The 12,414-nt window shown below is 45.2% G+C and overlaps 1 protein-coding gene across 1 annotated transcript; it reads right to left on the bottom strand.

Annotated features, from left to right (window-relative positions):
- Positions 1-382: 382 nt before the first annotated feature.
- LOC105925254 (histone-binding protein N1/N2) lies at positions 383-9,667 on the bottom strand. Its single transcript, XM_012860996.3, has 13 exons — positions 9,551-9,667; positions 9,290-9,400; positions 7,259-7,339; positions 7,050-7,156; positions 6,641-6,967; positions 6,459-6,547; positions 6,298-6,374; positions 6,144-6,217; positions 3,502-3,690; positions 3,265-3,419; positions 3,061-3,132; positions 1,589-1,669; positions 383-832 (listed from the first exon to the last, which is right to left on the bottom strand). Exons 2-13 carry the CDS (start codon positions 9,388-9,390, stop codon positions 674-676), a joined length of 1,512 nt encoding a protein of 503 aa, XP_012716450.2. The 5' UTR covers positions 9,391-9,400; positions 9,551-9,667; the 3' UTR covers positions 383-673.
- Positions 9,668-12,414: the final 2,747 nt, after the last annotated feature.

The raw sequence follows: 12,414 nt of genomic DNA, 5'->3' as shown, positions 1-12,414 counted from the left end.
CCCAGAAGAGCTTTAAAACCTTGTGAGCTTGCTTTATTATGGTTAACTTCTGAATTAACAGTTCCATTATTTATATTTTTAAATCTTTTGGTCTTTCATCTGTTGCCTTGTAGTTGGTTCAGATTCATGTTCTCAGTCTGACTTAACTGATCAGAGCGTACATTTCCTCTGCTCGTCTTCAGCCTCATAGTAACCTTAGTCAGCCACTCCATTCAAAATGTTACACTCTTGGTGTAGATCAGCCAAGAGCCATCTCTTAGCTCTGTTAAACCATTCTACACAATAGAAGGAGTCATTTATTAACAGGAATTATTGGTATTTAAGTGTTGGGGAAATAATCCTGAAACATCTGTAGCAAAATTCACAAAATTGCTGAAGAATAATCAGTCAAAGTTCAATCTTTATTTAGCTTTACAGGTTACAAAACGGTTTAGAAAATGACATATTTACAACCACAGCAACCAGATGGATGCGCTGGGCAGGAGGACATGAACCAGTTTGGTTCTAAAAGCACCAGGAGGCTCCAGCTGTGTGCAGCCAAACCTGACCAGAGTTCTCAGCAGTCTGCTTCGGCAACACGTCCCCTGAAACGACCACCTTACTATTCTTGGACAGTGAGCGCCAAAGAAAGAGCAATAAACCTTGAAGCACGGGTCGGTGCTGGGATCTGACGCTACTTGGCCACCTCCATGTTCTCAGCGTGTTCTGCTGGATCTCCGTTAGCTTTAGGGACGCCGTTGGTGTGCGGCTCCTGCACGGCGTCACCGTGGCCCTCATCCTGCTTCACCCTCTTCACTTCAGTCTCCTTCACTGGACTTTCCTCTGGTTTCCTCTGAAGGGAAGCACAGAAAAAATGAGGTCTCATCATTAGATCTGAGACTTCAGATCAAACGGCCTCCAGCTGGACTGCAGCCATACTGGTTTATGGATCTGCTGCTGCTGACTGATGCATGTTCTCCACATCCCAGATTTCATGTTACAAACACCACCACCACCCAGTAGTCAGAGAGAAGCCCCTTTGCTTTGTTGGCAACTTAACCCAAACCCTAGATGATTCATTTAAATGAATTTAATGAAGCAACTTCAGTGAGTTTGAGCTGCTTATGAACTGGACTAACAATCCAGGTTTTTAGCAGCAGACTGCTGAGAATCACCTGCTGGAATGTCACAGGAGTCACATCTGTTACCATGCCCTACAATAAGTTTCACCGTAAACGCTTCATGTTTGGGTTTGTCCTGAAAGAATTCAAACGCTATTCCTGCAACAGAGGCGCAGCAGCTAGGGAGTAAATCCTGTAACCGGAGGGTTGTCGGTACGACCCCATGCTCTGGCTCAGTGGTTGTGCCCTGGGTAAGACGCTTCTCCCTCTTTGCCGGGTGGAGCTGATGCACAGCAGCCTCGCTTCTGTCACCATGTGAATGTAGCTATAGAAGTACAGTTACCACTGATATACCCCAAAAAGAAATGACGAGTTACTTCTATCTGGACTATTGCATAGAATTCCTCCAAATGGCTCCTTCTCAGTAAGAGCTTAGATCAAAGTTTTGGTTGTGCCCCCCCCCCCCCCAGATCAAAGTGAGCTCTTACCTTCTTCCTGACCAGGTGGGAGATATCAGACACGGGAACTGTGGAGGCCTGTTCAGTGGTGCTGCTGCTGCTGCTTTTGAGCTGGTTGGGAAACGGGACAAACAGCATTAGGAAAAACAACCTTTGGACATTTCTGATCCATAACAACAAGTCAGGCTGCAGTTAGAGATGCAGGAAGAAATTGGTTTTCAGGTTAAACAGAACAGGGCTGTGATGGACCCAGAAGCTTTCCTTTGGAGTACACCAGAAGGAGCGTCTGGGTAGGAGATGAGATCGCTCCTAAAGCAGGAGTGAGCTCAGCACACACCAGAAAGGCTCGTGACCCTTTCAGCCATCCAGATCTATTGTGGAGAAAACTGGATGAGGAAATGTCCAAGCTAAGAGTTTTTATCTATGCTTTAAACACTGATCTGCATGTAGAAATGGTCTGAAAGGCGACCAGCCTCTGCTCCTCAGATGGTGGCTCCCAGAAAGTCTGCTTTAGGTCGTGTTAACACCCGACAGTCGGGTAGATTCCAACCACTCCAGAGTTCAGTTCAACCGAGCAGAGAACCCGGTTCTGAGGTGGACCACAGTTAGGTTTTTGGGTCCATAGTTCACATCTCCCCAAACCAAGAGAACTTTCTGAGCAATGAAGCAGTGTGATTAAAGCGGACTGAACAGGGCAGATGTGAAAGCTCCCCACGGCTACAGCCAGTGGTGCCCAGGAACAGGAGGAAGCTCATTCTTCACAACTTGGAACCAAACCAGGGTTTCTAAGAGGAACGTGGAGAGAACTTTACTCATCATGATGTAATTTAAGAAGGCAAACATTTACGGTGACTGTTTGGAAATGGCTGTTTCTCAGAGCGAGAGGATTTCCCCTGAAGGTGTGAGCTCAGCGACACACTGAGGCCAGCAGAGACACTGAGGACATTTTGGTCACTTCTCCTGAAGCAGAAAGTGGAGCTGAGGGCGCCGTGCTTCAGGAGATTAACTGTAGGCTGAAGACCACCAGCTCACACTGAGGGGTTGATTTTAGTTGAAGACCAGCAGAGACACTGCAGCTTTCAACTCCTCCATCCTGCAGGTCAGTTTCATTTAAATGGCAGATTTTGTCAACCAGCGTGCTAAAACAGATCATTTGAATTTGATTAAAGAAACACGATGAGTTCTCCTTTATGACTATAGTTATATAAAAGGTGAGCTGAATTTTTGCTGCATGTTTTAGTCTTGCCCTTCCTTAAAGGAAAGGATGCTCAGGGCTTCTGCAGCAGGTCAGGCAGGACAGAGACACCTAAACATGCCTGACTGGGTCCCTGAGGACCAGGGTTGGGACCCATTGGTGCAGGGAACCAGGAGTCATTCACTGCATCAGGTACGTTTATATTGAAAAGTGTTCGATTGTAGCTGGATCCTGGATATTTGATCCCTTTCCTAATCCCAGGCAGTGATGTTAGATCAGGACGAGCAGAGAAAAATCTAACACTTACTGCTGGACTGGATGAAGAGTCGGCACCGTTCACAGTGGAACCAGGCAAGGCAGAGGAACTGCTGGCTCCATCCTACAGGGCGATGAAACAGGATTTCATGATTTACCTCTAAACAGAATCCTCTGTCTTCATATGTGGAATAAGTCCAGAAACAAACACTTCCAGTTAAAATGACTTAATGGGATACGGCGAGTATCAGCTGACCTGAGCAGTCTCAGACTTGGTCTTCAGGCCTTCGGTGGCGTCCTCCACCTTCTCCTGGATGTCAGGAAGCAGAGCCTTCAGCTCCTCCAGCTCCTTCCTCTCTGCTGGCAGAGCTTCTGGACCCTCGGCTTTGTCAATCATCTCCTGCAGTTTCTCTGAAGGGTGAACAGCGTCTGACTAAACATGGAGCTCCACAGGCAGCGATCTGCAGAGAGCTGGAGCTGCAGCGGCCCTTACCTAGCCTGCTCTTGATGACGGAGATGGAGTTATTGAGGGCCTGGATGGCCTCGGCGTACTGCAGGTTCAGGCTGTAGGTAACGCCCAGCTGGTAGTGGGTCTCAGCGAGCAGGCGGCTGTCTGAGTCCAGATGTTTCAGCTGGAGCTTCAGACACTCCTGGAAGTCCTCCAGAGCCTGTGTGTAGTTTCCTGACAGAGCGACGGAGAACAGAGTTAACACAGCCGACAACGTTACTGCACATCACCACCACATCATCCACTGGACTGAAAACAAGGCGATCTGCAACGGACCGAACACTGGAGCTCTTCAGAGCGTCAGCGGGATCACTGACCAACCATGTGAAGCAAAATTCACAGGTAGGAGGAATGTGGCATACTACATTATAAAGTAGTAAAGAATCACTCAGCTGGGCTCAGCATAAATGCAAGCCGCACCTTTCGGCCATTTGCAGATCTGTGGGAAACCATATACAGGACTGTCTCAGAAAATTAGAATATTGTGATAAAGTTCTTTATTTTTTTGTAAAGCAATTAAAAAACATGAAATGTCATACATTCTGGATTAATTACAAATCAATATCGCAAGCCTTTTATTGTTTTAATATCGCTGATTATGGCTTACAGCTAAGAAACCCAAATATCCCATCTCAAAATATTAGAATATCGTGAAAAAGTATACTAGTAGGCTATTCAACTAATCACTTGAATCGTCTAATTAACTCGAAACACTGCAGGGTTTCCTGAGCCTTGAAAAACACTCAGCTTGGTTCAGTAAACTAAATCACAAGTATGGTAGTGGTTAAGAGACGACATCAGATTCTCACAGTAACTGGTGTACTGACCATGGCATTACTGTCCTTGATTGGCCTGCCAATTCCCCTGACCTGAACCCCATAGAGAATCTGTGGGGTATTGTGAAGAAGAAGCTGAAAGACACCAGAGCCAACAATGCAAATGAGCTAAAGGCCGCTATTGAAGCATCCTGGGCATTCATAACACCTCAGCAATGCCACAGGCTGATTGCCTCCATGCCTCGCCGCATTGATGCAGTAATCTGTGCAAAAGGATTCCCAACCAAGTACTGAGTGCATTAATGGACATTTTCAAATGTTTGATTTTGTTTTGCTGTTATAATTTTTTTTTTTTACTTGGTCCGAGGAAATATTCTAATATTTTGAGATAGGATATTTGGCTTTCTTAAGCTGTACGCCATAATCAGCGATATTAAAACAATAAAAGGCTTGCAATATTTCAGTTGATTTGTAATGAATCCAGAATGTATGACATTTCATGTTTTTTAATTGCATTACAGAAAATAAAGAACTTTATCACAATATTCTAATTTTCTGAGACAGTCCAATCCTGGAGGTCCGGTGCCTTGTAGCCCTACATGCAGCTCTGCTTCAACATGCCTGAGTCAAATCCTCAGGGATCATGTTTAGAAAACATGAAGCAGAATCCATGTGAAGTGTACCAGCGGCAAAAAGCAAACCGGGCACACAGCTAGAACCTCTCCTCTAGATCAGAGCCGTATTAAACATCTGCCTAGCAGGTCCTGCCCTCCGCACACATTCAGCCATAGATGGTCGATGCAGATGTTGATTTAGATTAGTCAGCTGATCCTTTTTGTTGTGGAATGGCACAAAATAAAAAAACTAAAAAAAACCCACCACCACAAAAAGCAGAGCCCTAATGCCAGACTCACCTGTGCACTGCATAGGTGAGTCTGGCATTAGGGCTCTGCTCTGGGGTTTGGACCCAGTCCCTGGAAGTTCTAGCAGAATGCCACTCTGGGTCTAAAGTGGTGTATTAAACGTGAGGGTAGGAAACGTCCATATAATGTTGTGAAAACTTTTATTTAAAATGGCTCATGGACCTCCCTTTTATTCATTATGTATACCGTATTTTACGGAATATAAGGCACACTTAAAATCCTTAAACTTTCTCAAAACTTGATGCTGCGCCTTATGATCTGCTGCTCCTTATATATGAATTACAGCTTACTGACCCATTTTATGTGGTACAGTGAGCTCATAAATCTGTTAAAATGTCTAAGTACATTACTGCACGACTCTGGTTAGCAACAAAGGCGCTCCACTCTACAGATATTTAGAGCATTACGGTACACTGTGTCACTACCTGATCAGACCCCTGAGCTGTCTACAAGACTGCCTGACTGTAATGTCTAAACTAGAAGTGCATTAATGTAAAAGCAGCCCGCACTCAGAGTACGTGCTAGCAACAATAAACTAAGTTAATTAAATATAAAAGTTCTGTTTATTTTGAATAACATGTAATGGGCCTTATAGTCCGAAATAAACAGTTAAGTGTCACCAGCTCCAGCGTGAATAACACAAATGCTTATGAAAACATTGCTCCACGATCAAAGTGTGATAACGAGGGAACTTGAACGTCAGGACTGCTCATGAAGTCTGGATCCAACTTTCCCCGTCTGCACAGCGAGCTTCAGAAATGAGACCCCAGGACTTTAACAGGACACTGCTCAGGAGCTAATCCAGCCGTTTGCTTCAGGCGTCTGACAGTTCCAGGACACCAGACCTCGAAGACCCCTGCTCTAAACCATGAGCTCCATCTTCAGGATGGAAGGTGACCAAGGCCAAGGTAAAATAAGCTGCTGGTACCTGACTCAGCAGAAACTTCTCCCAGCTTCAGGTGGCTCTGAGCTGCCATCAGCTGGTCCTCCTTCGTCTCCTTCCTGATAAACCCAAACACACGGCCAAGGTCAGGACCGGACCCAGCAGGACCCCCGGCCCACAGGACCCACTGCACTGCTACCTTTTGTAGATCACTTTAGCGACCTCCAACATCTCCCAGGCCAGCTGCAGGTTGCCCACCTCCTCATCCTCACTGTCCTGAGGAAGAATTACACAGATTCATTAAGCCGCCATCACACTTCAGAGGAGGTTTAAAGTTCTCTTAAAGCCATTCTTCAGTGCCTTCTCTGCTGTGGCCTCCCCTTCACCCTGCTCCTCTGCTTCAGCCTCCATCTCCTCATCATCCCCCTCTTCCTCCTCTGCCTCGTCATCTAAAGAGGGGGCGTGTTGTAAAGTTTGGTTAATAGTACATTCAGTGGCATCAGTCATTTGCATTCATTGTCCGGCCACATCAGAGAAATTACCTCCTGCTTCTTCTGGCTTGTCTGCAGATTCTTCCTGATCAGCAGCTGGTTCCTCTGGACCACATTCTTCCTCCTTCTCCTCCTCCTTTTTCTTCTCCTCAGCTTCATCCTTCTCCTCAGCCTTGTCCTTTTCATCCTCCTCGCTGTGCTTCTCCTTCTCCTCGTCTACCTTCTCTGGTTTCTGCGGCTCCTCAGCAGCCTCTGAGCCGTCAGGCTTGCTCTCCCCTGTGGCCTCGCTGTGCTTCCCGTCATCCTTCTCTGAATCTTCTGCCTTCTTCTCTGCCATGGCGTCGTATATCTGCACCCTCAGCTCGTCTCTGGTCTTTTCTAAGGACCAGAGGGAGGAGCGTTACAGCCGGTAGGAGCTGGAGCAGAGAGCCGGGGTTCGCCCAGCGCACCGTCGCCTCACCGTCTACGTTCTCCGTGCTCTCGATGTTAGGGTCTTTGGGTTTTTCTTCGTCCTCCTCTTCCTCCGGCACTCCTTCCAGAGCGTTCCCCAGGACAGAGTTCTCCATCCTGTAATCACATGCTACGGTCACTGCCAACGTGCCTCCGTTTGAGGAAGAATAAATCACTCCCAGGGTTAATGTGAGCAGGAACGAGTGCTTTTAAACCCACCGTGCCAGATCCAGCAGCGCTTTACCGCACCAGAAGAACGCCTCCCCGCATTCGTCTGCCGTGTCTCCGTACTTCTTAGCTCTGAAATCAAGACGGTTCCCCTCGGTCAGATCATCAGCCCGTTACCAGAGTTACTGTTCGCACCAAAACACTCCCATGTTCCTAGACCAACTTCCTATACTAGTTGAGCCGGTAAAGCCAACAGGAGGAAAAGATGATAATAAAAAAAGCCCCAATGGACCGATCTGTTGGTCGCACACCGGAGCTTTGCCATCAGAGCGCAGGATAACGGCGTTCTGGCGGCAGCAGATGCTGGACGTGTGCCTGTAGCTGACCGGTTAGGTCCCAGCGCTGCAGACACTCAGTCCTGCCCATCTGCACCATGCTGCTGAACACTTCACCGTTTACCAGCAGCAGCGTGTTCTTTCCTTCAGAAAGTACCCCTGGCCCCGTGTTTGTGTGATTTGATTGAATTGGACTTTGTAAAGTGACTTCAGATGACAGTTAATGAATTGACACTACATAAATAAAATTTAATTGCGTAATCCTCTCGTCTCCTAGATGCTGTCCATCCTCAGCCTGCTTCGGGTCTCGGTTTCCACCCCCACGCTTTCTCAGGAAGATGATGTTGCAGCAAGGGTCCGATATCTGCTTATAACTTTAGTCTTTATTTCACGATCTGAAGAGTCTGACTGTATTTTATTAGGAGTGGAGGTCACTGGACGTCTTGGGCAGTTGGATGGTCCTCTGCACCGCCACCTTGTGTTGGCAGCGCAGCATTACAGCCAGGCGCTAAGAACAGCAGCAGCAAACTAAAGACCTGTAGCTACTCAACGTTGGACAAACAGCTTCTATCACCAGTTTGGATTTCACTGCACAGATCATTCTCAATCTGTTAAAAAAAAAGGACCCGTTTGGTACTTTGGCTCGAGATCAAATATGTTTTGAAGGGAGCTATAAAATAACCTGAACTCAAGAAGAGATTTTGTTTTTAAACATTTGCATGTTCCAAGCATTTATATTGTTGAATGAGCACATTTTCAATCCCTTTATACGACAACAGAAGAGTTAGTGAATGAATGAATGAATTTCCATCTGACACTTTTGCTAAGGTCAGGTCTTTGGTTGCTTTGCCCCTCAGTCTTCAGGCTTAACCCCACATTTCTCCTAACTGCTGGTCACCTAAATATCTAAATATTTGGTCCAGTAGTATCAGAACATTTAGTTTAATGCAAGTCTGTTTTTCCTGAAACAAAACTTTTTTTTCTTTAATCCAAGTAACTCGTAAGAAACAGAATACACTAAATTATAGTTTGAATTCTGCTGTTGCTCCAGTGAAACATTGATCCCTACACAGTTTAGACAAGTATGGTCAACAGGGGACATCTGAGTTTAGATCCAGTTTTCCTAAATAAGAATAAAAAGTAACATGTGCTGCAGGATTGACAACTGCAAACGGCGATGAAGATTCCTGGAGGAAGACTAGCAGACACGATAAAGTCTTCAGTCAAACAAAACAGCAAGTTTAGAGTCTGTGAGGGGGGAATGTTTTGACCTCTTCCACTGGGAAACAGGATGGGATCCAGATACAAAACATGCTCCACAAACATCATAAAGAAAGGAAAGAAGCAGTAACTGGTGAAGAACTGAACTAACCTGAAGAAAGAGTTTTAACAGATGGATGGTATGATACGGACGTACACGACCATCTTCAATAGAACAAAGATACCTTCACTGTCCTGAATGAGAAGGGAGGCCAAATAATGCGATAACCTGAGGTTCTCAGATGCACCAGCTAATTGTATAAAAGCACAATAGTCGCGCTGGGCTGCATCCATTCATCCCAATTAGAACAACAAAGAACACCTGAAGGAACCTGGCATCGAGACTCCGGCCTGGTGGTTTCCCCACATGCTCCTGAACTTCGCTGAGAATCCGTGTTCCGTTCGCTAAACCTTTAAGTGGAACCTTAGAGGTGCAGCTATTGTAAACCCAGGAGAACCATTAGTCCTGAGCCTGTCTGAGACTCACAGCATGCCGCAGGCCTCCTGCAGGGAGCTCACCGCCTCCACCACCTTCCCCATCACCAGGTACTTCTTGCCAGAGCCGACCAGCTTGTTGGCCTCCTCCATCTTGGCTTCACTGGACAGAGACCGAGATTAGTGGTCAACGGGGTTCAAAGACGGAAATAATGGCTTTGCCAAAAAAAAATTAAAAGTTGCATTAAGAGACAAGTTTAAACTGCTGAAGTCACATAAGCTAAGCTTTAGAGAGCGCAGACAAACAGCGTACCTTGTTTGAGAGTAACACCGGCGGCGAGAAGTTCAATCAGGAGACGCGACTGGTTCCTCGCGTGGACTGCTCCGTTGTTTCAATTTAGCGCGAAACGGCCCTCTTCTTCCGGGTTCACGGACAAACGCGGGAGAATTCTTAAAGGTACAGGCGCATCTGAATCGCTGTCCTGTATTTTTTTTTCCTCATGATGCTTTTTTAAAATACAATAAAAAAACAATTTTATCTGTTTTGTAAGTTGATAAGAACCATTTAGCTCATCTAAAAAGGTTTTGTTGTAATCACATTTTTTTTTTAAATACAAAAAATTGTAACAATTGGGTTTTAGGGGCAAAAAAGAAAATAATCTGATGTTTATAAACAAATGCATCACAAGACAAATACTATACTATTATTTACAAGAGGTAATCAGTGCATTTTTGAAAAGGGCGAAGCTGGGCTCACTGCTCAAGGGTGCCTTTCTGTAGGGATGGCCTGTACGAGTGACCCGAAACAGATCTCTATAGGTTATGGCTTTGATGTTGAAGTTGGTGTCTCACTCAAGGTTTTCTGGTATTACTGATTTAGTCTGAAAGTAAAAGAAGTTTGAAACTATGGAGTAGATTTAAAAATATTTCAAATGAGTTTATGTTATATGGCAAGTAGAATTAAATCAGTCTTGACCTGGGTGTGTGTGTGTGTGTGTGTGTGTGTGTGTGTGTGTGTGTGTGTGTGTGTGTGTGTGTGTGTGTGTGTGTGTGTGTAAGTGTGTGTGTGTCTGTTTTGTTTTTGTTTTTTTTCCAGTATATATTGCCACAGGTCAGGTTCTTACCTGGTCAAGTGGATTGTATTAAAGGTAGAGTAGGCAAATTTTTTTTTCAAGTCCCTTTTGAACAACTGAGCATGCGCAAGAAGACCATCTTACCTGCTCTTCCGCTTCTCAGGGGGATCGCGTGAAACAAATCTTCCAAATTCAATCAGGTCTTATTTCTTTCTTCTGAAGCCTTCCTCTTCTCAGAAACTTGTAAGATAGTTTGCTTCTTGTGACTCTCAGCCATGTTCAAAGTACGCGGTAAGAGCAGTGGAGCTGCAATGAACGGTAACACTGAAGCTAACTGGATACATAAACACTAGAAGTGCGCATGTGCATCCGGCAAGAGGAAACTAACAAGGAACGAGCACGCACACTGGCATTACGCGAGCGTGTCACAATGGCTGGCATGTGGGACAACCAATAGATAAGGTGATCCCCCTGGAACTCTAAGCCCAAAAAGGTCGTCCACTATACCTTTTAAAAACCAGAAAAATTCAAATGGTGTCCATTTCTTTAAAACAAGTATCCAATAGGAATGCTTTAACCCTGAGCTATAGTAATCTATATTGAACAGATTGTTTAAACTACGAATCAGTGTTGATTATATTCTACTTATGTAAACTAAATTCCCTTTGTCATATGTACAGAACTGCGTGCGGGATGCTGTGTTCTCTCCTCCTCCTCCCAGGGTGTGACCGGCAGGTGCAGCTCTGTAGCTGCAGCTCATTAAAGGTCTTCAGGAGGAGCTTAAAGGGGTAATCACTAGAAGGTTCTGCTCACATAAGTGGTAATCAGGAGCTCATTCACTTGTGCTTCTTCAAGTCTTGACTCTAACTTCCCTAGTCTTCTCCCACAGAAGCCAGATTTCCCCATCCATGTAGAGTTTTCGACATCAGTAATCTGCCTCACTATCCCTATATATAGCATCTGTGTGGAGAACACCTACAATTGAACTTGTCTGGGGGAGCACACAAGATCAGGGGTGTGACCACAAGCGTGAGTGAGGAAGCTGATATGTTGTCTGAAATTGTAATGTAGCAGATCTCAGTAGCAGGCTCGCAATTATTGTCATTTATGTGGAAGTAAAAATGGTCCAAGAGGCGGACAGAAAGTGAGGTGGCACATAGCTGGGTGAGATTTTCTGAGAAATCAGAGAGAAGAACAGTTTGGCTTTTTTTGGGAAGGGGTAAATGACTGCAGTGACAGGAGGAGGGGGACCAAACATATTGAACGGCACATGTTCAAATTAGGGAACATCGGGAATGGAGATGGAGTTTGTTTTAAATCCTTTCTATCCTTGCACCTCAGGGCGAGCCTTCTCAATGAATGTGAAGCCAGGAAATGTGCTCTGGTTTGCTGAGAAAAAAACCCAGGAGTTTGTGCCAGGTTTCAGTGAGACAGAGGAAATCAAGAGTGAGTGAGTGTTGAGGAGAGAAAGTTTCAGGTGGTGTATCTTGGTGACTGGCTGTGAGGACAGAGAAAGAAGCCTGAGATTGGACAGATTCACTTGTTTATCATGATGATGGCATGAGGAAGTTGGATTGTGACAGCAGGAGAGGGAAGGGATCACTGAGAAAGGGAGAGCTCAGTTTGAACCAAAGTTTTCTTATCCAATGCACACTTCAACTGAGCTCAATGTTCTCAGACAACACCAGCAAGATTTCAAAAATCCTCAGAGTTCTGCATGACAAAACATCGAGGTAGGAAGAAGTCATAATCATTAAAAACACCATTCATCTCTTCCCTTATGAGGAATTCTTTTTGATTAATGTGGGATCTCAGACAGGGAAACAGATATGTAGCAGAAACGTCGACTGAATTCTGCATCCTGGGGACGGATTTGGGTTGAAATTCATCAGCTCTAAATGGGGCCTTCCTGAGTGCTTTCAGAGAAGTAGCATCATATTTTGAAAGAGGGTTAGTGTCAGTACCAGAAGCCCGTTAAAGAAGCAAAAAGGACTTGTTTTGTAGATGTGTCATCTAAAAGACACAACTCTTTGTGTGTTATTCAGCACAGTTACCTCTGTTCTTAATCTTCCTAAGACAATTCTTTGGAAGCCTCTTCTGAAAT

The sequence above is a fragment of the Fundulus heteroclitus genome, chromosome 6 (genome assembly GCF_011125445.2).
Source record: "Fundulus heteroclitus isolate FHET01 chromosome 6, MU-UCD_Fhet_4.1, whole genome shotgun sequence".
Classification (NCBI taxonomy): Eukaryota; Metazoa; Chordata; class Actinopteri; order Cyprinodontiformes; family Fundulidae; genus Fundulus; species Fundulus heteroclitus.
This window is presented reverse-complemented; position numbering and strand designations above follow the sequence as displayed.